This window comes from Serinus canaria, chromosome 3 (assembly GCF_022539315.1).
Source record: "Serinus canaria isolate serCan28SL12 chromosome 3, serCan2020, whole genome shotgun sequence".
Taxonomy (NCBI): Eukaryota; Metazoa; Chordata; class Aves; order Passeriformes; family Fringillidae; genus Serinus; species Serinus canaria.
Window position 1 is genome coordinate 27,902,786 of NC_066316.1, and position 26,831 is coordinate 27,929,616.

A 26,831-nucleotide genomic window follows, 5' to 3' on the forward strand; every position below is an offset into this window, starting at 1 on the left:
GCAGATGAAGAATAAATTCTGAATTGCATCATTCCAGGGTCAAATACCTAAAGCAGGAGAAACATTTCCTTATGTTGCAATAAATTTCAGTACTTGACTAGGATGAATTCATCTTCTCAGCTACATCAAGAACCAAAACATTATAGGACAGAACCCCAAAAGAAGAATTTGAAAGCTCAAGAATAGTATCTTACAGGATTTTATTTTTGCACAACTTTCTGCAGAGAGTTATGAGACAGAGAAACAGCAGAAAACAAGCATAAATCTGGCATGATTGTGGTCTGTGTCTCCTTGCTGAACGTTTACAAAACATGGTTACAAAACAAAGACAGCTCAATTTCATCATGTTTATCCATCCCAGTCACTTGCAGGGGAAGAGACAAAACTAATTGGAATCGATGAAATAGGCAATTTTCATTAGACGAGCATCCATCAACTCATTTTGAAGAGCTAACAAATAACTGCTTAATAGCAATGCCTCAGTTGCTGATGCAAGCTGCCTTAAGTCATAATGGTGACTTAAGAGGTTGTGTATCCTGGTTCCAGTCCTCCCACCAAACCTTTTTGGGATTTCGCTGATAAAGAATACGAGACAGGCACCTCTCCCATTCTTTCACGCAAGCAAAAGCTGGAGGTAGTCTGGATATATGCTGCATGCAGTCTGTTAATAAATTCTCACTGCTGGCTGAAGAACGTTTCACTGACATACACAGTTACATTTGGTCATCACCAGATAAAAAAATGCCTTCTTTCAGTTCTGTGGGGGCTGTAGGATACAGCAGGGGACCTAGCACCCTATTTCTGCCAGGAAATCCAAGTATTTACTGAGATTACCAGAGTGAATCAGAAGTTACACAGGGTCTACAGGAGAGCAATAAAAAAACCTGATAAATCCTAATAATCTTTGCTTAGATACAGCAAGCACAAACATCTCTCTTGGCTTCTGAACTTCACTTCCAAGACTCCTTTGGGAAGCAAGATGAATTTTTCTTTAAACAAACAAATTAAGGTCTGGGTAACAGCAACTCACAATGTCAAATCCAGGCATGGTCTGCCAGATTCTGTGCCCAAACTATGACTGAATTCAAGCAGCCATCTGTTTTGTTAATTAAACAGCACTGACTTTGAATAAGTATCCAGGGATTTCTAGGATAAGCAATACAGCAAAGCTCAACTCATGCAGCTTCCCAGGTGTGACTACAAGCAAAGAGCCAAAATTAGGTGACTGCAAGACATTATAATCCCTATTATGTTGGCAGAACTGGCTCCAACTGCACCAGGTCTGCAATGCACCAAAACCCATGGATGACCATTAGTAATTCTCTTTTCTTAAGATTCTAGACTGGTTTTTTTCCCCCTCTCTCTCCTGTCTTTTCCTGCTTGCTTATCTAGAAATCTGAGGCCAGAATTCTGTAAGACTTCATCCTGTTTTACTCCTAGTTTCTCTTATCCATTCATTACATGTTTAATTTCTAAAAACATTCACATTCTCAGAGATTTCCTGACTGATAAATATATAAATGAATAGATGTTGAACCAGAAGAGTAGAAATCTCCCAACTGTTTCTGCCAGTTTCTTCTTTGTGGATTTCATAAGGAGGACTGTTAGTTTCATTTGAAAGTTCAGCTATGAAATATACCCACACGTTTAACATGTTTTGAGCCAATTTCCACTCTAACTCAACTGGTTCTGCTTGCTCTTCAGAGCAAGTTGTGACAGCACATGAGACAGTTGAAAGGCAATTAGATGAAGCATCCATCACCTACAAATGTAAAACAAAAAGCTACATACTCAGCCAGTGCTCCAGGAACTGCCTGGTTAAGGAATGCATTGGAATCATTCTCATTCCCGATACCGGTTGAGTAGCCCGTGATCATAACATTGAACTCTCGAAGGATGTCTGAAAAACAGAGGTGGCAATGAAGGCAAAAAGACTCCAGCTGCTCCCTGCCTTCAGGGACTAGAAGAACACACAGTTTTGCTCTCTGACAGCACAGCTGTCGGTCAACCTTGATGGATTCACCAAGCACTGGGGAGAGGGCTCACCAGCTGCAGTGACTCAGACAGCAGTGGGCTTGCAGTGCCCTGCACTGGCACCAGCAGATAAGATGAGCAGAATTGGGGACTACAGTGTGCAGTTTTCTCTCATGTTGTCATGGTTAAAGCCTAAAACAAAATTATCTGTCACATGTTGTTGACTTTGTGAAGTGAGTGTGAAGGGTCCTTCAGCCCAGCTGGAGCTGGTTTTCAGCTAAAGCATCTGGGTCTGCTTCACTGCTGTGCAAAATCTCATACTACTGACAAATGTGAAGAACAAAGCCTCAGGTGCATGGTTCTGATAAAGTTACACCATATTCTCCACAGTAGTTACCAAAATGAAGTTGGCAGAGTAACTTACAGCTGAGAGGGAACATGGCCACATTGTGAGCTATTAAATCTACTTCAATCTCAAGACCGAGTTTAACTGCATTTCAGAGAGGGCTTTATCAAATGTAATAGGACTCAATGAATCAATTAATTGCTTATTCTAATTATATTCCTGTTACATTCTGCTTAAAATAATGGCCAACACACAAAAGAACAGTTTACTGGCCCTCTTTGAATGGAAGTTTATTACTACAGCTGATCCAAACTGAAAGTCAAGTGGCTCTACATTAACAATAGACTGAGCTATGTAAAGTTGCAGGTTTCAGTGAAGAGAAAGGTGAAGTTATTCCCTTCAGGTTACACGTATGAGTAGGCAGCTTTATTTACCAAAGAGGCCTACTCTATGCAAATATTTCTTTTGGAAAAATTGTGATGGAATATTTATTAAAAGCAAACGTTAAGTACGTCATGAGCATGGACATAGCAAGGTTATTTAGAAATTCAAATAATAGTCACCAAAGAGTTGAAAAGGGAGAGGGAAAATAAAGTGAGGGAATTTCTATCTGTTCTCAGCTTCACTGATGAAGGAAACTTTTTTATTTTTTAATTGTAGCATATTGTTTCTTTTAAAGATAGTTCTCATTAATTACATCAAGCAGCTTTGAGAAACTTAAAAGCTCTCTATAAATCTATCAGAAATTAGTCCACTGCATCTCCTCAATCTTGCCATTTATATCTAGCAAAGCATTTACTTACTAGGTAGAGTAGTCACATTCTCCAACGACTCATCTCCTCCAATACTAAAATGAGAAAGAAAGATCCCAGTCACTCACCTCTTCTCTGGACACAAAAAATAAACAAAGTGAAAGCCTGCTATACATCATGGGGAAAAGCAAAGGGCTATAAATTTGGTAACTATCATTCTATCAGAATCCATGGAGACAACAGAAGTGGAAGTGCTATTGGGCAGAACAGGTGAGGTTTCAGTGGTGAAGATGCTTGTCAGAAAGATTTACTGCTCTTGCAGATGTACAGGGGTACAGTCAATCTTTTATCAAGTGGCAGAAAAATGCCTGCCATAGCTTCATACTCAAATAGTTAATTCATACTTAAGTACTGCAGATTAGAAGGTCAGTTTTGAGGCCCATATCAGCCTCATGAAGCCCCTCTAAGGCAACACCAAACAGAGACAGCCCTAGAGTGACAAGAAAACTTCAGCAGTAGCTCCTCACTCCTCCTGTTTTCTGCACAGGGATATACTTCTCCAGCTTTTGTGTTGACAGGACATACTGAAGCCATACTCCAGCTGACACAGACATATTAGTACAGTCCAGAGCTGCTTCAGTCAATATCAATAGAGCTGCACCACAACAGCAAAACAATTTGGTCTTTTATAACTGCATGTTGCTATATGCAGCAAAAGCTCTCTGGCCAAACAAAAAAATTTTCCATGATACCACAAAAGTTCAGAAATAGAAAACTTTGAGAAGAAGTCCTAAAACCAACCAGTTCTGACTTGTTTTGTAGATTTCCAACATCCCAACATATAAATACAAACTGTTGCAGGCAGTCAAAAATAAAAGCATGAGAGAGATCAAAAAGCTTCCTTAAAATCCACTGCTGAAAATGCTTTCTGTAAAGCTACCCTTATGACAAAATCTTGATACACCTTTAAGAAGGGCTAGCCTGAGAAGTAACCTTTTTTTCAGCTTTCTGACAGCTGAAAGATCAAAATCACATCTCTTCATCACCTTGGCTGAAGACTTACCTCCAAGACAGTCCCCGATATTGAGTGATCACATCCTGGAGGGTATCTGAGGCAATTCCTGAACCAGCCTGGACATTGTTTTTCATGAATCAAATGAAATTAAAGCACAATTACTAATGCAATAGTGACTAGTAATACAAATACATAAACAAATACAATTTAGTAATTTAAATAGAATTACATTGTTGATTTATTTACTTTTTAATTGAGTGGATGTCTTCCAAAGCTTTAAAATGCATCTGACTTTTCCAAAACCTTTCTCCTGAAGGATACAACAATACCTTTCATAATTATTTAAAAGCATCATATTGCATATATGACACAAAATGTAAGATGGAGCTGTGGAACAAAGACATGGGCCTAGATGAGCTAAATAACAGTTTTATGGTAGGATTAGTCAACAGTGATGAAAACATCTCAATCAAACACACAACATGGCTAATATATGAAACACTACATGAGCTCAGCAGAGAAAATAAGCATGTACCAGAAAGAAGCACCACAGTTTGAAAAACAATGTGCTAAATTGAAAGACTTACAGCAGAACTGGAGTGAGGAGGAAGCACTCTCTACACTTAACCTGAAGAAAGAGGCAAGCTAGCAACTACACCCCTCCTAAAATACCTCCAGAATTCAGCAGCAGAGTTCCTGACAGCTGTGATTGTATAGTTTTATTCTAAATCTAGGTGCATGCTAGTACCTGAGTACAGTACTAAGCAGCCCATTTGCTGCTACCTTAGATTAAACCACAACACTACATTTTCTTCTATGTATAAACTTCACTGAAATAACAGGAGATTGGTGCTCAGAATAACTATGTACAGGCCAAGTGCAGCTCTAAGACAGCAATACACCACTGCATGTTCTATGAAAGCAGATCCTATTCCCAGTTCTCCAAGACTATACTTGAAAGCAGAAGCACTGCAGGGCCCTAGATGTTACAATACAGCAACCATGACCATATACAGAATGTATTTCATTTATTAATACTGCAGGTTTACATCAAAATGCTTCTATTTATTTCAGTAGCCTCCTGTGTGTAGGAGTTGTAGCACCATGTCTGCCAGAGAGTTGTAAAGGGCTCACGGTTTGTACACACAATGTGTTTGTTGTTAAGGCTCAGATTCAGAGAAACCTATGTTCCAATTACATCTTTCTGTCCAGTGTTTCCTTTGACTGGTTGGAGAATTTCAATCTTTGATCAGTATGAAAACATAAGGCAGAAAGACATAACTGGAATATAGGATGTCTGGATTTTGAAACACATTCCTTCTTGACTACCAAAGATCAGCAGCAGCAGCAAGAATTGTATCATGATCAAGAAACCAGCGAAGAGTTAAAACAGGCACAATAAAATGACTGAATATCTTTTGAAGTGCATTGAGTCAGAGGGCACTCACCCCATACTTCCTTATCTCATTAATGCTAAAATGATTAAAATGCTATTATCCAAAACCACTTAGCTGCTTTCTGTTCCTGAAAGAACTGAGTCTGAAAAACAGGCTCATCAGTCCATTCCTACGCAAAAAAAAACTTTGAAAAGTACAGTAACCTAAGCCTTATGCTATGTCCCATTCATTTCAACAACATCTGATCTCTTCTGCCTCCAATCCAGCAGAATACCTAGGCACCTCTTTAAAGGATTTGCCTGTGTTTTTGCCTGAGTTCAAAAGCCTGTGAATACATGTTGGGGGGAATGGAGCATTGGAAGACTGACACCTTCTTTCTTAATCTAGCTGCTAGATCTATTATAATCCATGAAAGAACAGATCTTTGCTTCTGGGTACAACAGCTATTTCCCCTCCACTGGAGTGGGCCCATGTTTGTAGTTTTACCAGGAGAACAGTAAAAACACCTTCTTCTTACCGTCAAAGAATCCCCAAGGGCTGCTACAATTTTCACATCAGATGACCTCAGGGAATGCACTGCAAAGGAAAGAGATACAGTTGAACCTGGTTAGGAAATAGCTATTTTTTTTCCTCTACTGTGTATGTGAAATCTGCCATTGTCATTGTGATCCTCTGTCACATTGTTTTTGCAATACCCAAGTGATAAATCAGAAGTTCTTTCCAGCTCATCTCCTGTGATTGAAGCACCAACATATGCATATTATCCAGCATTTCAATGGTTAACATTGCTACCGAAAAGACAGGAGAGCAAGGAGCAAATATCAATAAGTGGCAAACAATATCCAGCACCAAAGTGAAGGTAAAACAATGCAGAATTAAACAAAGCAGGAACAGGACACTAAAGACTTCAAAAGACTACAAGGAAAAGACAATATGAAGTTATTTGAAAAACCAAATACTGCTAAATTCCAGACTAACATGAATGAAGCTGCATTTCCAGTTTCTTTCCGTGACATTATAGGTGGAATACCTTATAAGCTATGACAGCACTCAAATCTGTATTTCATCACAAGTTATTTTGAAGTTCTCCACTGGCAGTGAGTTCAGTGAAGCTACTTAGTCAGGATACTACCTTGCATGACAGTGTGGCATTGTATCTGCTAAGCATCTACTGAAAAACATGACATCCTTTCTGAGCAATGTTTTTCACAGTCCAGCAACTGGAAATTTCAGCCAAAAATTAGCATCCATCTTGAAAGACAGCGGAAGGTAATTCAACCTCTTAACATAAAGCAGGCAAGACTACCTGAAGTTGCAGGAGTGGAGGATGGAAACCTGTCCTCACATGGTAGCTGGCTTCCATAATTCTAAAGAGAAAAAGAAAGCTGAAGAGCATTTGACTAGCAAGTACAGTCAGTAAAAACAAGGATCTTCCCAGCAGAGGTCAGGTGGATAAACCAGAGCCTCTTCAACCTGTAATTAACTAGGCAAGTCTTGGTTGCTCAACACATGCTCAGAAGAGTGCAGCATCCTGTACTGATAGCAGTGCTGTTTGAGCACGTGTTCTTACAGGTATTTTCTGATGCATTTTGTCTAACCCAGGGAGTACCTCCCTGCTCTATGCAATGCACTCAGCCTCCCAAGCCCCTCTGGCCAAAGACTCATTTCCCTGTGCTGCAGAACATAACTCATTTGGTTACCATACAGGAACAGATGCGGCAGATTAACAGTGGGATGGTGATGTTGACACTTACTGGAGTTTGGTTAGGGTATGTGTAATTACTGTTCTTATATGTCCTCAGGAATGGCTCAGCCTACAAAACAAGGCAATCTGAATCAATGCAAAGCAACAGAGGAACACGTGGAGATTTCCATTCCCCAGACTTTGGCTCTCAGATGTCTGTAGATGATTAGCAGCTTGATACAAATAAAACAGAGGGATTAAAAATAAATACAGAAATAAGTAACTAAAAGGCCTTTTTAAAATCTGTGTAGCAACAGTGTAAATTTGGGTTATATTTGTAAAACAGAAGTTAGAGAATACCCTCAGGACCCCACTGTGTGTGTTCTCACTAGAAGCTTGTGGCCCCACTGCAAGGTACCCCCAGTTGATCCTGCAGAGCTATCCTGACTGGTACCAACACTGCTCCATTTCCCCACACTGAAGTTCTGCCATTCAGTGTGGATACTTGATGATCTTGGTTAAGCAGGCCAAACACCCTTCTCTTGTGTTTTGGCCAGCTGTGATGTGTGACTCTGAGGAAGCTGACTCCTGTTTGCCCTCCATCCTCTCCTGGGTGAGCTTTCATGCTGCTCTTGGTGGCAGTGGCACAAACTGTGTGGGGAGGAGCAGATCACCCTCACAGAGCCAGAGCTCCAGGCATGGGTAAAGGCTCCCACAGACCCCCAGCCACTCTCAGCACCTCCACATAAACACAGACAGCCTTGTAACTTACCTCAGATGGACATTTGAGGACAATCTCATCATCCATCTTCTGACTATCTGTCTTCTCCCCTACAGGCTCCAGCTGGGGGGAAAAGGGGATGCACAGAGGAAAAGAAGATGAGTACCAAGAGCAATGGGTGATGCTGTGTTGCCACTCATTGGAAAACACTTCTGCAGCACAGCAACACACCTGCAGGGCACTGCACCAATGCTGGCAGCTGTGCCATGAACTGTTTCTTTGTGTGCTGAAGAGGCTAATTCCCATACACCTGGAACGTGGCCTGCTGGTCAACGTGCCTGGCAGGCATCATCTTCCCAGGAAAACACAGCCTGAACACACCCAGCTTTAACGTACCCCGAGATTTATTGGTTTGATATGACCGGGCTAAAATTCAGGTGACCTTTCTTCATATGATCACTCTTTGCCTTTGTAAACACAATTCAGAAGAGATATGGCTACCTAGTAATCTCTGGGTGTTTTTGCTGCCAAGGGCAGGATGAAGTCAACAAGGAGAGAGCAACACAACTTTTAAAAATCTTACCATGTTGTTCCACAAAGCACGTGCAGCCTGGGAATGAGACTTTTGGCTGAAGTGGAAACAATCTGGGGCAAAATATGATTCATCTGGCCACCCCTCCTAGAAAACAAGATAGGTGCTGTTACAGAGGCAGCAAATATGCAACAAACTGTGGATTCTGTCTTCCCTCTTCCAGCGAGATAACCCAGCTGACTTCTATACAAAGTATCTACAAAGGCCTCTGAGGCAAACAGAATTAAACCAGGTCAGGGAAAGTTAGTACCTCAGAACTAAGAAGCCTTTTAAAACTCTTTAATACACTATTCCCAAAGTAATAAGGAATACACTGTGACTCTGAGTACAGAATACCTGGGCAGAGATCAATTTCTTTATTTCCCCTGAGATTTACACATTACAGTCCTTTGGAACATATGGGTTTTCATACCAAAGTCATTTACCAAAGTAATGTAAAGGATTTGATGTATAGGGAATGTAGAGCAAGTGCTTCCTGATGAAGATTTTGACCAAAATATCTACTTCATGGCTGTCCAACTGCAGTGCCCCAAATCAAGGTCTGTATTCCTGTTGCCCAGTATCTCATACTCCATAAACATTTCACACAATTTTGGATGGTAACTGAATATAATAATTAATTACTATGCCAGGAAACTGCTAGCTACATTTACAGCTAAAACAATTTTGACAAATCAGTGTCATTGCACCAGGATTTAATGTAGGTGTGGTTTTCTTGTTAGTTTTACCTGTGTTTTTGGCATTTCAATATTAGTCAGAAATGGCTGCAAAACCACTGTGAAATCATCCTTCGTGTCATACCTTCCACTCTCCACTAACTGGCGGGTTCTCTCCTGAAGAGTAAAAGAAAAGTTGTCATTGTTCCTTCCTCTGTGTTCAGCTCATTAAGTTGAACACCTCACCCAGGGGTTGTCCCTCCCTCCTGCAGAAGGTTTCCAGCTTGTTCCAGGTGCCAATGCAGACACTTTTTTGAGACACCCATCCCAGGCTTCTTTACAGAGCGGCAGCCTGGGGATGGCTGCCTGACTGACAAGGACTGGCAGCCTGCTCAGGGATTAGGTATTCTGTCAAAAAGATCCTTCCAGAACCACCAAAGTGTTCTTGGTTTGGCTGACACACTGTGCCTGAAAACTCGTTCCTGAGTTAACATGTTGCTTGACTTAACCTGATTGTCAATAACAAAACTGATCAAAAAAACTGCTCTCTGACACATTCTACTTTCTATGGCTCTGGAACAATTATTCTTCTCATCTGTTTTGCTGGTTTAGTGAAACAGAATTGTAAAGATCCTTTTTTTAAATCACAATTACAAATACATCATTAGAATGAGTGGAAACTATCCCCCCCTTTCAAATTAGCCTACCTGTGGTCCCTTGATCAAGAGAAGGATGATATTAAACTTATGCAATGTGCCTTACCTGATACCTTCTGTTTAAGTAGATCAACTTTTTTAACTCATTGGAATCGTTCTTAGGGTTTATGACACAAGGGCACTGGAGCCTGTGGGATAAGAGCATGGCACTGAGATTTGCTCTTCCTTTTTCCCCCTTGCTCCCAAGCTGATAAACTGCAGGATTAAAAGCTCTGAGAGGGATTTCTTTGAAAGGCCATTGAATGAGACCATTACTTCTCACCCCTGAGTTTCTTCATAGCCCCAGTTCTTGAACAAAACCACATTTATTAGGGATGAATTAATGAACAGAAAGTGAGAAAAAGCTTCCATGGAAGCAAAAGCCACACTGTGTGCCTGCCCATGGCAAGGTTTCAGCAGCAGGAGTGATCTCTGTGAGATCTGTGAGCCAGGGCTGCCTGTTCTGGACACAGCTCCAGCAAACCAACCAGAGGGAATGGCTGAGCCTTTCAGCCAAGCTGGTGGTGTCTGTGAAAACCTACCTAAGAACAGGCAGAAAACACCAGAGAGAGAGAGGAGAGAACAACAGCAGGAACAAGGAAGAGCTGCTCCATGGCAGAACAGGCACTCCTGGAAGCACAGCCAGGATGCACATGAGTGTAGGACTCATGCTAAGGAGCACAGGACAAGAGTGAGCAGGAAGGAGTGGCAGAGAGATACCAGATCCAAGCCATGCCTCACTGAAGGGGCTGAGGGTACCCTGTAGCAGTAACAAGGGTGGGGGGAAAGATGCTTGAAGAAAAGTTGAACCTGAGAAGGAGGGAGAACAGGTACTTTAACTGTTCAGCTTCTTTGTTCATCCATTTTTCTAATACCAGAATCAGTAATTAAATGTTTATGTTCATGGATAACAAATACAATTAAGTTCCCCAAATCAGGTCTGTTTTACCTGCAACAATACTTGGTAGGTGACTTCCTGCTCTTTATTTTGATCCATGAATTTTCCTGCTTACAGGCCTTGTTTTCTCCCCATTGCTGGGGTGGGGTGAATGAGCAGCTGTGGGAGTGCTTGGCTGGCACCTGGGGCCAACACACCCCAAAAAACTTCTCACAAGTACACCTGTGCAACATGCTTTGCTTCAGCAGAACTGTACAAGCATCCTTCAGGATGGAGGATTTCTTGCCACAAATTCATTCTAATCAGCTGAGAGAGTCAGAGGTTATAGTGTGTATCACAGCAAGGCTGGTAGAGCACCAAAACAATCACCAGGACTGATGCAGAATTCTCCATCCTTAGAGAGCCATTCTAACCTGAGACATTTTAGGATTCTGCGAACTCATGTTGGCCACCTTTATCCCTCCCCTGAGGTTTTGATCTTTCTAGCACATGGATATTTTTGGGATGTTTCATCTTCCTGGGCATGCCCCATCACTACTTCAGAAATCCAGATTAGAAGGACTCATTTCAAATATCCTGGCAGTGGGACCACAGTAAAACATCCCTGAGAGAGTTCTTAGAGAAATACCTCCTATAGAGATGCAGTTGATATATGTAAAATATACTCAGATTCCAACTGTGTCCAAACTTGTCTTAATGGAGTCCAACTAACAAAAGCTTTGACTTCCACAGTACATCTATATGAGAACAATACAAATCTAAATTGTGTTTTCAAAAGTTTCATAAACACATGTTAGGCAACATTAGTAGACACATATTCTATTTAGGTTGCTTGCTACTCTCAGAATAAAAAGAGAAGACTTTCAAGATCAAAATCCTCCTTAAGGTGGTTCTTCTACTCAGTAGAATAGCATTTTTTATTGTCCCACACTGGCTCTGCTTATCACCCTGTAAACTTGGCTTGCTGCCAGACAGGCAAATGTTAAATTCAGCATGACATCTGAAATTATGTGGAATTACAGCTATTGCAAGATAATCTAATCTTAAAGGCTTTGCCAACTACCCTTGTCCAATGATTAGAGCCTTGAGATACCTGTGTACTCTAACCAGTAACCTTTGTAAAAATAAAAAAATAAAAATTTTAAAAGAACTACAACTGGTTGTTGGGAGTACCAGCATCCTGAGCTTCAAACCAAATTTTCCACTGACAGCTACAAGGAAGCCACAGCAAGAGGGCTGCATCTCTTCTCTCCTGTAAAACCAGTGGCTGCTTTCATTCACAGGACAAAGTTATTCTCCCCATCTGTCCAGAAAAGCAGAGACTTGCTTTCCTGAAAACAAGCAAGTCCTGCCAGAAGCAACTCCAGGGGACAATGCTGGACCCTATCTGAGTCACCAAGGTCCACTCAGGCTGCAGGCCTGCCACCTCAGTAGTGGACTAACACTGATCTGGATAGGATTGTTAAGCCATAAAGCAACAGGTGCCACAATGAAGCATCCAAAACATCTACTTGAGACATTAATTAGAGATAAAACTAATCATCAGCAATGAGAATATAGAGACTCAAAACTGTAGAAGCAAGAGGGAGAGTTTTAAGTGCAGAAAAGTAAACCTGTAAACACAACCAGAAAACCTTGTATCTTAGTGCCTTCTCTATTTTCACCAAAGAGTGCCCAGCTGAGCTTTCTCTGCTCTGGCTTGAACTCACTTGCAGGGTACGTGTGGAGCCAAAAGTGGCACCTTCATAAGAAAGAATAACAGCAGGGCTCAGATACAGAGATGGGGTAGAGACAACTTCTAAATGCTGTACTGAAACCAAAATGTAGGGACAAGCACAGAGAAGCACAGAGTTTGGTAGTCTGAAATACTAAATGCTTTTCCCTTTAAGAAAAAACTTCCCACAGAGACATTGCAGCCCTCTGTGAACAAGAATGAGAGCTGTAACATGAAGGATCTGCAAACCTCACGATCAGCTTTGGGCAGCTGTTGTTCTTGGATTGATGCAGCTCCCGGAGCCTTGCTATGTAAAGCATCGTCACCAGGTTCACATACGCCCGAGGAACCTGCCAAAAGGACAAACAAATCCTTAGCAAACTCCTGGGGCACACAGTGCTGGGTTTGTCCCTACACAGCCACAGCAGCCCTTGGTAGCAGCCTGCTGATTCAAGCATTGTCTATTATTTATGACGGAGCTGTTCAAAGTACTTTCTCAATAATTAATTCCCCACACAAGCAATACTAAATTACAGCCCCAGCCTGCACTGCCTAGCTCTATTCTAAATGTTGATAGCTGGTCATTTGAAAATGATGGCTTCAAAAAGGTCCATACAAGTTGTTAGAGGTCTCAGCAAGACCCAGACACCTGCTAACCCTTCAAGTATTCTCATCATTCTTCATGTTGAATATCAGGATCTCTCAAAGACCACAAAAATATACTTATTTGCAGTTTAAAGGACAAGTAAAGCACTTTTCAGTCAATTAATAATGTTTATTCCACTTTGTTATAATGTTTTTTGATAGCATTTGTCCACAGCACATCAGCTAGAACTAAGAACATCCTTATTCTTTTGGTAAAAAAGCTTCACCAGCCCTTTTTGCCTTTCACAAAGATTTTCCTGTCAGCAAACACCTCTGGATACAGTAATACTCTGCAGATGAAAGCAAGGAAATAAATTCTTAATCAATAATCAGTGACTGCTTTGCAAACAGAACAGAAAATCCCTGCTCCAACATGCTAGAAAAGTTCATTTTACCTCTTTGTGAAGTAAGTCCAGAGCTATTTGTATATTGTAGGTGTAATTTTCAGGAGAATAGTGTACCTGTTAAAGCAAGAGGGTTGAATTTTATTATTAGTTTACTCAGGCAGGTACAGGAATGACTAGCTGTATAACACAGTAGTGTTTATGTTTCTAACTCTTGGGTCAAAAGTAACAGAGTCATAGGCAAAATGGTCCTTTTTCTGCTTTTCTTCCTTCCCATCACAGCTATCTCACTGGCAAGAAAAGAACTAGAGGCCACTGGATACCAGTGAGGGTGAAAATTCACAGGCTATTCTTATCAGACATCACAACATCCTCAATTCCTAGGCTTGCTTGTACTGGTATTAAAAGCTCAGCTAACAACTCATTGACAGAGGCCACATATGGGAGAGAATAGTTTGTGTAAAGGTAACTTAATTTCTGCTGTATGGAATATTAGAACATGTCTCCCATATGCTCCTGGCCTGCCACAAATAATAACTGGCAAAACTTATGTGTTTAGCTGGGAATGAAATCACTTCATACACTTGTCTTTCAGTGCCAAAATTTCCTTGGTCCATTTTAATGGTTTAAACACTCCAATTTCATTGTCTTAAGCAATTCAACACTTGTTTTTTCACTTGTGGGACTACAACAGTCAGATAAACTTTCTTGTGAGAAATGCCTGCCTTATTTTCAGCCTTTTTTCCTCTCTCATTTAATTTCAAGCAGAAGTTGATTGCCTGCTTGCCACTTGTCTGGTCTATAGAAGCAGACAGCTCAGATCCCTTATTCATTTCCTAAGCCACAGCTCACCAAGAGTGCTGAGGTTGGCACTATTTCTACTTGTGCCACAGGAAGGCTGCTGTGATCCTTGGATGCACACAAGCTCTCTCCTTGCCACCCACCCCAGTCATGTGAACAGCCACTTTGTGTTTGGGTTGACAGCAGAAGGTAGCAATGGTTAATTTGCTCCTTCCTTGTTTTATAACCATCTTACTATGCTGCTTTGCTGTTCTTCCTAATCCAAAATTAATCATGAAGGATGACAAGCATGTGCTTAACTGCCTGTGAGTAGGTAACCCTCACCACTAAGTGAGGAGTCTGCCACAGCTTTCCACCTCCCCTACAATCACACATACCAAAGGCTAGATACTGTATGTATGCTTTATATATATATATATATATATATATATATATATTTGTATTTATATATGTATACTACATTACATATCATTGAATTAGCATGAGCCATGCTTAGAACTTTTCCCATAGCACTGAAAATATTGAGAGTACCGAGTAAGACTAAGGAGTGTAACAAGGCAAAAAGGAGTGAAAACACTTGGCATTTTAACTACAGGAGGTAAAGTCCCTATGCAACAAAAAAAGTTATCCTAGTTAGCAGCAAAATTAAGTCTCAACAATTATGTAATTTACAGGTTCTAAAGGTATCTCTAACAGTATGCTGAGCATCCTGAAGGTCTCAGTACAGTTGCATTCCAGAGCTGCACAAGTAAGACCTTTACTGCTTTGGTCTCACCACCAAGTTCCTCCCTCTTACCCCCTGCAATGCACAAAGACCCTGTGGCTTGACTGGCCCAGTTCCTGCTGCAGGGAACTTACTGGATTCTCGCAGACTTTGCAGAGGTCATTTCCTCCTATGAAAAGTGTTATGAGCTTCCAATCATTCTGGAAATCTATTCTCTACACAGAGAAGGAGATGGAACAGAAGCTTTTAATTAGAAAAGGAGAGAGATGGTGGCAACCTACTAAATGCAAATTTCCCATTTCTCAGAGTACATGGCCATCATTCCCTAGGCATCTACAACAAAAACAAGTTTGTAGTCATGACTGAAGATGTAGAAACTGCTGTGATCTAAACCAGAATTACAATATCAATGGCATCAAATTATTTGCTTCAGAAAACTGTTGCTCAAAATCCATCTGTATGCTTTTCTTAGTAATATCTTGTGCATACAGAGTGACTCTTCCTGCAGTTCTAGAAATATATCTTCATACAAAAATTATGGTATGTGTTTTACTGTGTGATAAATAATGCAGCTCTCCTGCTGGTAAACCCTGGGGGACAATATATTTCAGACTTGCTGTGAGACAAACTGCAAAGAACAGTGGGGCAACATTAACTCTATCTAACAATAATGGCAAAATATTGCAGCACTTTTTGTTTCTGCAAGGATTTTGCAACGGGATAGCTAACTAAATCAAGGTAATTATGCTACAGTAAATAAACACCTTCTTAGCTTTGAGGAAAGGTTCAGATATGCTTAGTAGCGTGTTTTGGATGTTATGCTCAATATTCTAATGCTTTAATTGCAGTGCAAACACTGGTAGGAAAAGCACCAATAGTGCATCAGCCTCCAGTGGTTTAAAAATATCTTTCTTCAAAGGCTGGAGGCAACATATCCCTGCTAGTAAACACACTGTTCAGTAGTTTGGTGTCAAAATGCAAAAATAATCAAAAAGAGGGAGAAACTCCCTTCTGCACTCAACAAGTGTTTTAAATAGTGGGGGTAAAAAAGATCTCTTAAAGATATATGACCTCCACTATGAGCAGGCTTTCTTATTAGAAGGAACTTCACTAGTTATAAAAAAAAATTATTACCTAAATAAAAGATATTTCCATAAATTTCTGTTAATGTTCTCAGGGCAATAAATTTGGCAGAGTAGTGCTTAGAAACTTTGAATGAAAACCATCCAACCGTTCATTGTTAGTTGCTGCTCCTTTTAATCTCATTTCAGATGTATCCATCAGATGGAAATCTTGTTTACAAGAAAGTGAACCAAGAAGGAAGGTACTGAAAATATTTTTGTCAATATGTACACACCAGAGTATTTACTCTAAACATGCACACAGATATCTTGAAGGCTTTTTGGCTGCTTTCCAGCTGCACCATTGGAAAGCCAAACTATCATAGTGTAACTTAGGTCACTGATTGCATAGCACATTTGTCAAATTACAAATAGCAAACATTCAAAGCACGAGCTAGGTGAGAAATATGTGAGCAATTCTCAACTTAATGTGTATTTCACAGAACATTAATTAAATAATTCATAACAATAAATGTGTAAATCAAAAATTAGCTGATGACTAGATGAAAGAAGGGACTAATTTGTTTTTTTAGAAAACAAGTCCCTTCCTCACTTTACATGTTCACTCCACACGATTTGCTACTTGAAAAGCTTGCCCTCAACATCCTAGCATGTATCATTTTTGCTGGAAAAACCACCTGCTTACAAGATAATTAATAGCACCACAGCAAAATCCTCAAGAGAACGGGCTCTGTTATCTTACAGGGTGACACAGGTTGGAACCAGAAGCAACAGCAATGCATTTACAGCCACTTGCAGTAAAAATGATGAAAAGGTTACAATTATCTGGGTTTGACAGTAGCTATCATATGCTGGTACAAATTCATTTAAGACTAAGCTATAGATTATCCTGTGCTGAACTCACACTCTGCACTGGGAGGTTTTATGCTGCAGAAACTAATGATGCTATGTCACCTCATCCTAAAGATATTCATGACATGTTGAACTCACAGTATCATTCTTCATGAGGTCCACCAGTTTCCTAACCTGTTCAGGAACATCCCTAAAAATAAAAGAGAAATAAAATCATAAAATACATTAATAAAAATTTAAAGAAAGAATCCTGCATAGATAACAAGGCAAAGAGAAAAGCTGACTAATGGACATCAAAAACCAAAAAACCCCAAAGGAAGTCCAATTTTCATTGAATGGAATATATGACATAGCCACCAAAGGCTATGTTTTGAAACAGTGATGGAAGAAATAAGAGAAAATAAGTAGCATCCAACAGGCATTGGGCTACTTTGTAAATGCTGCAGAGTTTCTCTTTTACCAACTAAATAGAAAATGCACTTTTCTCTTCCCACCATCAGACAGAGGTTATCTACAGACATAGCTCTGAAGTGTCTGTGCTCATACCAATGTTATCATACGGCCTCAAGGCACTGAAGTAGGTCTTATAAGAACTGTTACCACAGGGAAAAAATAGGATATGAATTGCACTGAAGAGGGTGCACGGTGATCTCCAGTTAATTCCCAGCTCTGGCAGACCAGGAATTAAACAATCCACAACTTTCTCAGTCTCTACACAAACTCTTGGTCCTGATGACAAGAGGGTTTGAATACACCTCCTACAAAGTGGAGATATCTTTTGTCTCACTCACAACAAGACAGCTTTCAGAGTAGTGCCTGTAAAATGCTGTGGCTTTCTTGGCTGAAAATGTCAGAGAAAGTATTGCTTTTGTTGCTAATTCATTTGCAGTGTTTTTAATCCTTGTCAAAGTCCTCATCACATTTCTTGGCCTTCATGCTATAGTTAGAATTAAAAAATATTTGCCTATTATACTTACTGTGCTCCTGCCAAAATTCAGGGTTTGGGCCTTTTTAAGTCACAAGGAATTTTATAGAAAAAAAATCAAATTCCTATTAAAATTAAAAGTTTTTCTCTTACTCTGCACGAGCTCCAGCCACAGCTTGGTTTAATGAGGCATTGTTTGAATTCTGTGTTCCAGTGCCAATGGAATACCCTACCAAGGATGGGTTGAATTCACGAAGAATATCTGCAGAAAGAGACAGAACCCTGAAATATTGTTTCCTGCAGCAGGTAACAAATGAGGCAGTAAAGGTTAGATTTTAGTAAAAGACCATTAAAAAGCTTTAGGAGGTAGCTATTTAAAAAATAATTCAACCTTTAAGTATTATAAACATGGAGATTCATCACCATACAACCATTTCCCTGCCTTCAAGATCTCTGAATTTCATTAATTCAGATATTTCATGACCTAAAACAACCATCTTGGCTGGCAATGCCATTTTGCCTGGCAAGCAAGGCTGGGTAACCATATACTCAGGCAAGAGAATCTCATGCCATCATGCTCTAACTGCAGACAGGTTGGAATCAAATCCTTTAGCCCGACGACCCCAGATGTATTAACCCCAAAGACCCCAGATTCCCTTCTAGATCTTAGGTTACAAACCAGCCCTACAAACACCTCAGATCTAAAATGTCCTGACCTTTAAAAAGCATGTAAAATCTGATCTTGTAATGTGATTCTGCCCCTGCCTAAAACAACTTTCCCATATAGTCAAAATAGTTTCTTTAGGCTATGAGCTAAGACCTTTGATTCATCTGTGACCAAACACATTTTAGACAGAACTATAACCAACAGAAGAATACTGAAACAACCAAAACCTAGGAATTACAAAACACATAGTTAAGTCATGCACAGCATATTACAGCCTGGCTGCTAAGCAACTTTTACTCAGCAGTGGACATTAAACACAAAGGGATTGCTTGTGTCACACTACAAATTTTAACCCTTTTCTCTTGTCTCCTTTTACAATAGCAGGTATTCGAACAGTAAACAGCACCACATATTTATCAAATGTACAGAAAAAGCCACTTACTTGGTAGTGTCGTAACTGTGCTTATGTTTTCATTTCCTCCAACACTGTCAAGAAGAAAGAACGGGGGAAAAGGGTTGGTGAGGTGCGATGGACTCGGCAAGGCAATGGACAAGGTAGGAGAGTGCCCCCTTTTGGGGTTACGGCACAGGTACAGAGCGCGCTGCTGGCTGTGCTGAGCCCCCCGCGCCCTGGGAGACCATCCCAAGGGGGGCACCACATCACAGACACTCTCAGCTCCAGCAGAACAGTCATAATAGAAGCCCTGTACAGGCAGCTGTCCTTTCAGCTCTTTCACGTGTTTTGGCATATGTTTAAACCCAGCTGAAAGAAATGAGACTTTTTCCAAGGCTGCCACCTTTGCTACAGTTGCTACCTATTAAAATATTTATTGCTTCCATTTTTAGTTAACATATCTAACCAAACAGAAAGTTCTAAAAGCATAGATTTCAGAGTGATAAGTAAAATCAGTACCTTTGCCTTCCCCCATTGCCTTTCCCCCACTCACATTTCACTCAACTGGAAGAATACTTCTAGACTGGTGAAATTCACCATTATGTCCATGTCCTCTTTATTCTCCTTCATGCTGAAAAAAATTACTAGCATACTTGTTGCAAAAAAAATCTCAATGGATTTCTATTAAAGATCAAAATATAAAATGTTTTACTTCGAACATCTCTATAGTGACCCTTTAATCTGGAACGGATTTGAAGTGCAAATGGAAGCCAAGCTGGATGGTGGCACCCTGGTCTAGTGAAAAGTGTCACTGCCCATGACATGGGGGTTGGAACCAGATTATCTTTAAAGTATCTTCCAACCCAGACCATCCTATGATTCTGTGAACATGTTTAAACTTCTTCTAAAGTTGCAGTGACTTGAATTGGTAAAAAATGATGAACAGAAGATGAGCCTGACAAGTTTGGTGTTAAATCATACAGTTGCAGATTAAAGTGAGTGTGACTGCCTTTCTCCAGAGTCTTTTTGATGTGTCTAGTGACATGCTGCATATGTAAAAGTCTGTATTGACTCATAATTGATAAACTGTTCTCCATGATGTAAGCAATACTAGGAAAGGATCAAGGAAAGAGATACTGCATATGAAACAACAGCAGAAAAGATTTTTTGTAGACCACCAATGTTAAATGAGACCAATGGGTGATGTGGAGCACACTGGGCAGTAGCAGACACGATACAGAAAGAGCAGGGACAGAAATGCAGACTGAGCAAGTGATGCCATGGCAATGGAGTTTAGAAGACCCCTTTCCAGGGTCTCCTACAACCATGGGATTGAAAAACAATTTAACAAGGACCCCATTTTTCATGTACCTGGGTCTGTTCCAGCCATGCTACACTGCATTCTAGATAACCACTAGTTGGAGTATTTTCTTTATCATGAGTAATACTACAACCATGTGCTGTCATGCAAAACGTGACATGAAATCCACGTTTCCACAAGCCTTCATTTGCTACAAAAACAACTATATTGATCAAAACTGAACAAAATGGATTCTCTCCCACTGAGGGGAAGATTTCTGAGACTCACCTCCAAGAAAGACCTCGATACTGAGTCAGGACATCCAGAACATCATGGGGTCTGGATCCTGCCCCATTAGCTGCCTGGAAGAAGAAGAAAAGTTTACCTTCAGAAAATAAGCATTGCTACAGTGACTAGTTCTCTAACTGATCCTACTGAGCATAACTTAAAAGCATATTAATGAAGCAAGCTACATCATCTTCCCAAAACAGAACAGATTCCTGTTCTCAAGAAGTTCAAAGGCTGAAGGTATTTTAACTCCACTCCAGTGAATTACCCTCTTCTATCAACTTCATGATTAGATCAAGTGTGGGAAAATTACTTGAGAATGTTCAAAATACTAATATAACTCTAAATTTACATAAGGAATAACTATGACAGCAGTTGTTCTGAATTAATAATTTATTGTAATGTTCCCCACATTAAAAAGTTATACAGTGATTTTATGTCTTTCCAAGTTTCTCCAAGGAAAAAGACTACAAGGATTTAATGTGATAATTAGCACAGAACTTGTAGGAAACATGAATTATTACATGAGCAGTAAAGCAGTCACCACTGATTGGAGAATCACAACCAGTCTAGGGGTAATGAGCTTAGATAGTACAAGGAATAGTGTTAAAATAAAAAAATCTCAAGGCAAGTTCCACTCAACACACCTGATGTTCTATTGCAATTTTAATCATATATTTAGTTAGTATGAATCACTATGGCTTTATAGGCTTTGGTATTATCATATATATTGTTCATGTTATATAGATACACAGATATACACAATCAGATGCAGAACTTTTTCTTCTTCAAGCTGCTACTAATACCTTGGAACCTGCCAAAAATTGAAAGACATTGTAAAGAAAAGCAATTGTTGCAAGTCCCCTCCAGCAGAATAGTTTTGCTGCTACACAATCTATTCTTCCTCGTGTGACACTCTTGTGAACTTCAAATGGGAACTTTGCACTCAGATTAGACTCATGATCTGATTATTAATCAACCAAGGTAGAGTATGGAAAAAAAAAAAAGTGAAAAACATGTTTGGCTCAAAAAGGCATGGTATGTATACCATTTCCCAGGTTAAAAAATCAGAAATTTCATTGCAAGTTTTTCATTGCTAGCTTTCTCAGTGGCTATCTAGTGATCTTTACTTACTGTGAGTGAATCTCCCACGGCAGCAATCACCCGAATATCCGCCGGTTTCAAATTATGAACTAAAACAAACCAAACAAACAAAGGTAATGTAAGGGAAAGAACAAAAGAAAACTACAAATTGTGGTGCTTTTTAAAAATTTTCCTCAGAATAAGCATAATAAATCATTGCAAAGACAGCATTTTTAATATTCATGACAGCATCAGTTGAGAATGACAGAGACTGATAGGCATCAAATTACAAATTATTCTTGGTACCATAGCTGGGCGGTAGCTACAGTGACAAAGGAGGCAGATTCCAGTCTTGCATTTGTTCTTTCTCAAATTTCTTTTAATTGGTGAAAGTGACTGAAAAGCAGGCACAGCTCTGGTGCCAGCACAGAGTGGATATTTGGAGCCATCACAGATTCTGAGGAACGACAAAACCTACCCAAGGAACTCCATATGGGTTTTTGCACCTCAGACTGCATTAACAAGAGCCCCCTACAGTTTTTTTTCCCCTGGAAATGAAGGACCTGACTGCCTCCCATCTTTTCCACTGTCACTTCTTTTTTTGTACATAGAAGATGCAGCTGCATAAACTTTCATCATCCTTGAGGTAGTGAACCCCCATCTTGCTATACAACCACTCACATTGTTCCAAAAAGACTCTTAAAAACCACAGTCAACAAAGCGTTCTTCTGCAGAGAAAAGAGTACCTCTCCTGAGTAAACCCAGTTCTGTTCTCCTTCTGTCATCAAATGAAGTGGCTCTATGACAAAAAGGCATAGTACTATACCTGAAACTGGAACTGTGTCAGAGGGATCCCGGTCAGGACAGGGCACATTTGTTCCATAGCTCCTCTCCTGCAAAGACAGGGCAAGACTGCACATCAGTCTCACTCTACTCTGGTCATGGTAAACCATTTATGTCTCAGAGCATTAGATTAATGGAATCCCCATGTACTTTATATACAACTACCCAGCTCAGCCTGCCCTCAGTCTTGCCTACCAGTGGGGCCAGTTGTTTTAGACTCTGAGCCATGTTGCTCTCAGCTATACAACATTTGGTGTGCCCATACCCTGAACATCTTTTGCAAGAAAATGTTTGAACATCCCTGAAATATCCTAGCACAAAACCATACCTCTGTCAGCAGGCCATGAGCCTGCCTTCTGTGTATACAGTCCTGTATGTGCAGCCAGGAGTTTGCCCTCCTGGCTCTTTTGGGTTGCAGCCTACTGACAAAAATACCCCCAAAGTCTACTATTAGTGAAGGGCTGGCCATCAATATACCAGAGCAAACCATCACACAAGACTTAAAGATGTGCTTTGGCTCCAAATCTCTCTACAGTACTCCTTAAGTAAGCTAACTTGCCTAAGGAAATGATACTTGTATGTCTTGCCCCATTTTACTGGATCAGGTTTTTAATTTTTAATTTAAAAACCCAACAAAACAACCACAAACATAACATAGTATTGCTCCTTACGTTCTTAACACCTCCTACATTACAGCTATTTCCAAAAATCAGAGTGATAGGTACCATTGCCTCATGGCAAGGTCTGTACACCCCAAGTAACCAACAAAACAGATGGCACTAGATTAAAATGTGAACAGAAATGCATCTTACAACTCCAGTTACAACCAGGCCATTTTGTCTAGATGGTCTAGGCATTGTATTCTGAGGCATGAAATTGAACATTATCAACTCACTCTGTTCCTGCTTGGGAACACCAAGTTCTGCTCACAATCAAAGTACTCTGACTTAAAAAACACAATCATGGGTCTTTTTCTCCACACATCTAATCTGAAATTATTTCACAAAAAAAAACCTAAAAAACCTAAAAAACAACCATATTCTTCAGTTTTATTATGGCAATGAACAAGACTAAATCTGACACACACAGTAGATGGATCTGATCTAGTTTCTTCCACAGTAGGACTAAATAGCCCCACTTTCACCATCTTCTTATCCCAGGGAAAATAGCATTTTTATCCAGATGTCTAACAGAGGCTCTTACCTCTGAAGGCAAGACTCCCTTTAGGCTAGCTGGACACACCTACCTTACCCACACTCTACAGAAGCACCAAGGAGAGAATTTGCTATTAAACATCTGACTAGTTAGTTAAGCACAGAAGTAAAGAGCTGGAGTTTTGCATGTAGTTTTCCCAGGTAGCATTGTTTATTTAGGCTACAACACACTCTTACCCACCTGCCCCACTCCCTGGAACACACCCAGTCCATTGATGCAAACAGTCCTACTATACCTGAGGTGTTTCTCTGCGGTTTGATGTCCTCAGGGAAGATGAGTAGTTACTATTCCTATATGTAAACAAGTATGGATTTTCCTGCAGAGTGAAGAGAGTATGTTTACCAATGCTAGTGGAAACACATCAGCTGACATTAAAGTCTTCTGGCTACAATTTCTGAGAGAAAAAAATCTTTACAGTATTAATTTCTGAATGAACATTGCATTAGTGAAGTAAACCAGGTTAGACTTGAAAGTTAAGCCCTGGTCTGAAGCCATGTCCTAGGTATGCTCTAGGCACAGCACAACCTCCTGCCTTAAACCTAACATCAAACAAAACATAAAATTCTAACTCTTTGATATTTTAATTGCTGCTCAGAAGCTTTTGGATGCCAGTAATATTTTATCACAATCAAGTTATTGAAGTCAGAGCTTAAATGCAAAAGCATACAAGAACCTGTTCTTTGAACATGAGATGCTCCAATCCTGACTACTGACAGATCCAGGGACTAAATTAGTAAAACATGGCAGCAGAGGCAAATCATAGAAAAGCTAGATTATATAAAATATATGGATTGAATTTTATTGGTGACACAAATTTGAATATTGATAATGCACATCATACCTGCAATTAATAAATTTAGATTAGCTAGTTATATTTTTGGACAAAAAAAAATCTGACAGAGATGATTTAACTCAATTTTGTCAAAAGTTCTTTTTTTCAGAGTTTCATCTATAGAAAATAAAGACTCCATGTCAATGAACTTTAGGAACAGTCAATTTTTAACAGTGCAGTAACTTGGGCAAGCATACATTCCCAAAAACTTCAGAAAACAGTATTTGAAAAATTGGAAATTCTGCAAAGAATAAATAAAATCCCAAATAACAAGGAAGCCCTTTTACCCGAGATGGACACTGGACAATTTTTGTGGCACCATAAGGCTGCTTCTGTCCAACTGGCTGCATCTGGAAAGGGAGAGAACAGAGGAATTGTACACATGCTGTATGTGGGAAGGGAGGGAGGGAGAGCAGCAGCAATGCAAAGACTCTAGTGCCTGAAGTTTTCCATCAGAATCATATACATATATCTAAATATATATATTTAAAAGTTTCTTTTGCTTATGATAAATATTTATCTATGCAAAATATACCACATGTATACCTACAAAAGCAAGGAACTGAAAGCAAGTCCTCTCACATGAGCAGACTGTCTTCCCATCATGACTAAAACCTCCATCCAAACATTCTGGCTTTTGGGAATGCTGACTCTATAGGTGCTGATTGTTTATCCTACCTTTCAGAACTGTTTCATTATCTACACTCTCATACATGTTAGGCAACACCAAAAGGTGCTTTCCTACTCCATACAGAGACTTCACATTTAAGCTTGTTGGCCTTCTTGAGAGAAGATGGAAAGGGGATTATTGTAATGAAAAATTATGGAATTATTTAGAAAATAGTGACAGCACAAAGGGACAAATACCAAAAATAATCACTTCACCTGTTCAGGCAGCTTGCTGAGTGCTAATTAAATTGCAATCACACACAGAGGAATTGGCTGAGGGTTTAGATCCCTCAGTGCATGTCTGCTCAGCTTGGCACCAGCAGCTGCCAGGACCAGCAGCCTGCACAAGAAACAGGATGCAAGGGACTGGAAAATACAACAGCAGCAGGCTTGATGTGACCAATACACTCTGCAGGAATGTTATATCCTATTTTGATTCTTCCATCAATAAAAATAATGGGAAAATTCAGAGAAATAGAGGAGAGGCTTACAGAGTTTATACTCTTTGAGAGAAACATTTGAAGAGACAGTATTTCCCTGAAATGTGTAAAATAATTTATGTGCAAAAATTAAAAAAATGAAGTTCAGGGAAAAAATACATTGGAATACTTTCCCATCCTCCTAGGAAGAAACAATGTAGCTATTTAGTCCCATTCTTAAAGTAAATACACTTCCAACACACAATCATCCCACAAAACATGGGATACATACAATACAGTATTTCTTGACTAGAAATGAAGTTCAAGCAAGTATTAGACACTTGCATGTGTGTTGGGAGTTGGGTGACAAGAACAAATTTCTCCAGAAGGCAGTAAGTTCCAGCTGGCTCAGACACACTGCCCTCCCAGCAAAGACTGGCAGCTCCCATGCAGCTCAGCTGCATGGTCCTGGTCAGGGAATAGGGCACCAGGACTGCATTCTGGCCACCAACCCTCCCCAAATTCTGGCACATCTGTCATGCAGGCACTCAGGTGTGGGTCTGCTCTGGTATTCAACAGGTTCTGAGGCAGCACAAACCCCTGAACACAGAACAGAGAGTCATGGGCAGCCTCCTGCCATGCTGCTCACTTTTGGGTTCTTGCCTGGTTTTAGTTTCTCTTTTGGCTGCAGGACAGGCTTGGGTTTTGCTTCCATAACAAAAAAGTGCCAAAAGACAAGAAGCTCTTACTCTTATGAAGTTCTTTACATTCATGAATGGAGCTTTGCCCTCAGATATATATCAAGAGGTAAAATTGAATAATTTTGGCAATGCCTACAATCAAGCTCTCTGTGGTAAACATCAAAGCTGCCAAACTACACAGCCAACCTCTCATTTTTCCAATGTCATTTATCTGACTGTTCTCTGGTGTGCTTAGCATATGAATTGCACTGGTACAAGAGAGTTAGAACAGTTTTGGCCAAATATCCAGCCCTACCTAGGACCAAGCCCTTAGGACATGATGGCTCAGCTTCTCCTCAGTCAGGCTGAAGTGCAGCCCTAAGGCCAACTGCCACTAGATTTTCAAGGTTTTGCCCTTTGGCCAATAAGCAGGTAATTATTCCAGGAAGGAGGCTGGTACCGAGCCTCAAAACAAGGTCCTGACAGCCTGGCAGAGAGCAGGAGAAGGTAAACCTCTGAATGCAGTTTCATTCTGCTATGTTTCCAGGTCCACAGGTCACAATTCTTGATTTTCTATCAGCTCCCAAGACTGTGTTATGGGTTTTTTTTAAATTTTTAAAAAAG

General features: G+C 40.1%; 1 protein-coding gene across 1 annotated transcript in view; it reads right to left on the minus strand.

Annotated features, from left to right (window-relative positions):
* The window catches only part of PLB1 (phospholipase B1), a 77,654-nt gene that overhangs the window by 31,882 nt on the left and 18,941 nt on the right, over positions 1-26,831 (minus strand). The window contains exons 15-35 of the mRNA XM_050971876.1: positions 24,727-24,789; positions 23,843-23,923; positions 22,376-22,442; positions 21,601-21,659; positions 20,467-20,540; positions 18,927-18,970; positions 17,971-18,079; positions 17,031-17,082; positions 15,093-15,173; positions 13,485-13,550; positions 12,694-12,794; positions 9,900-9,981; positions 9,210-9,314; positions 8,473-8,568; positions 7,941-8,012; positions 7,239-7,298; positions 6,791-6,851; positions 6,002-6,060; positions 4,136-4,203; positions 3,124-3,167; positions 1,792-1,900 (exon numbers count right to left, since the gene is read on the minus strand). Coding sequence (XP_050827833.1) covers positions 1,792-1,900; positions 3,124-3,167; positions 4,136-4,203; positions 6,002-6,060; positions 6,791-6,851; positions 7,239-7,298; positions 7,941-8,012; positions 8,473-8,568; positions 9,210-9,314; positions 9,900-9,981; positions 12,694-12,794; positions 13,485-13,550; positions 15,093-15,173; positions 17,031-17,082; positions 17,971-18,079; positions 18,927-18,970; positions 20,467-20,540; positions 21,601-21,659; positions 22,376-22,442; positions 23,843-23,923; positions 24,727-24,789 — 1,553 coding nt within the window. The remainder of the gene's footprint in view (positions 1-1,791; positions 1,901-3,123; positions 3,168-4,135; positions 4,204-6,001; positions 6,061-6,790; positions 6,852-7,238; positions 7,299-7,940; positions 8,013-8,472; positions 8,569-9,209; positions 9,315-9,899; positions 9,982-12,693; positions 12,795-13,484; positions 13,551-15,092; positions 15,174-17,030; positions 17,083-17,970; positions 18,080-18,926; positions 18,971-20,466; positions 20,541-21,600; positions 21,660-22,375; positions 22,443-23,842; positions 23,924-24,726; positions 24,790-26,831) is intronic.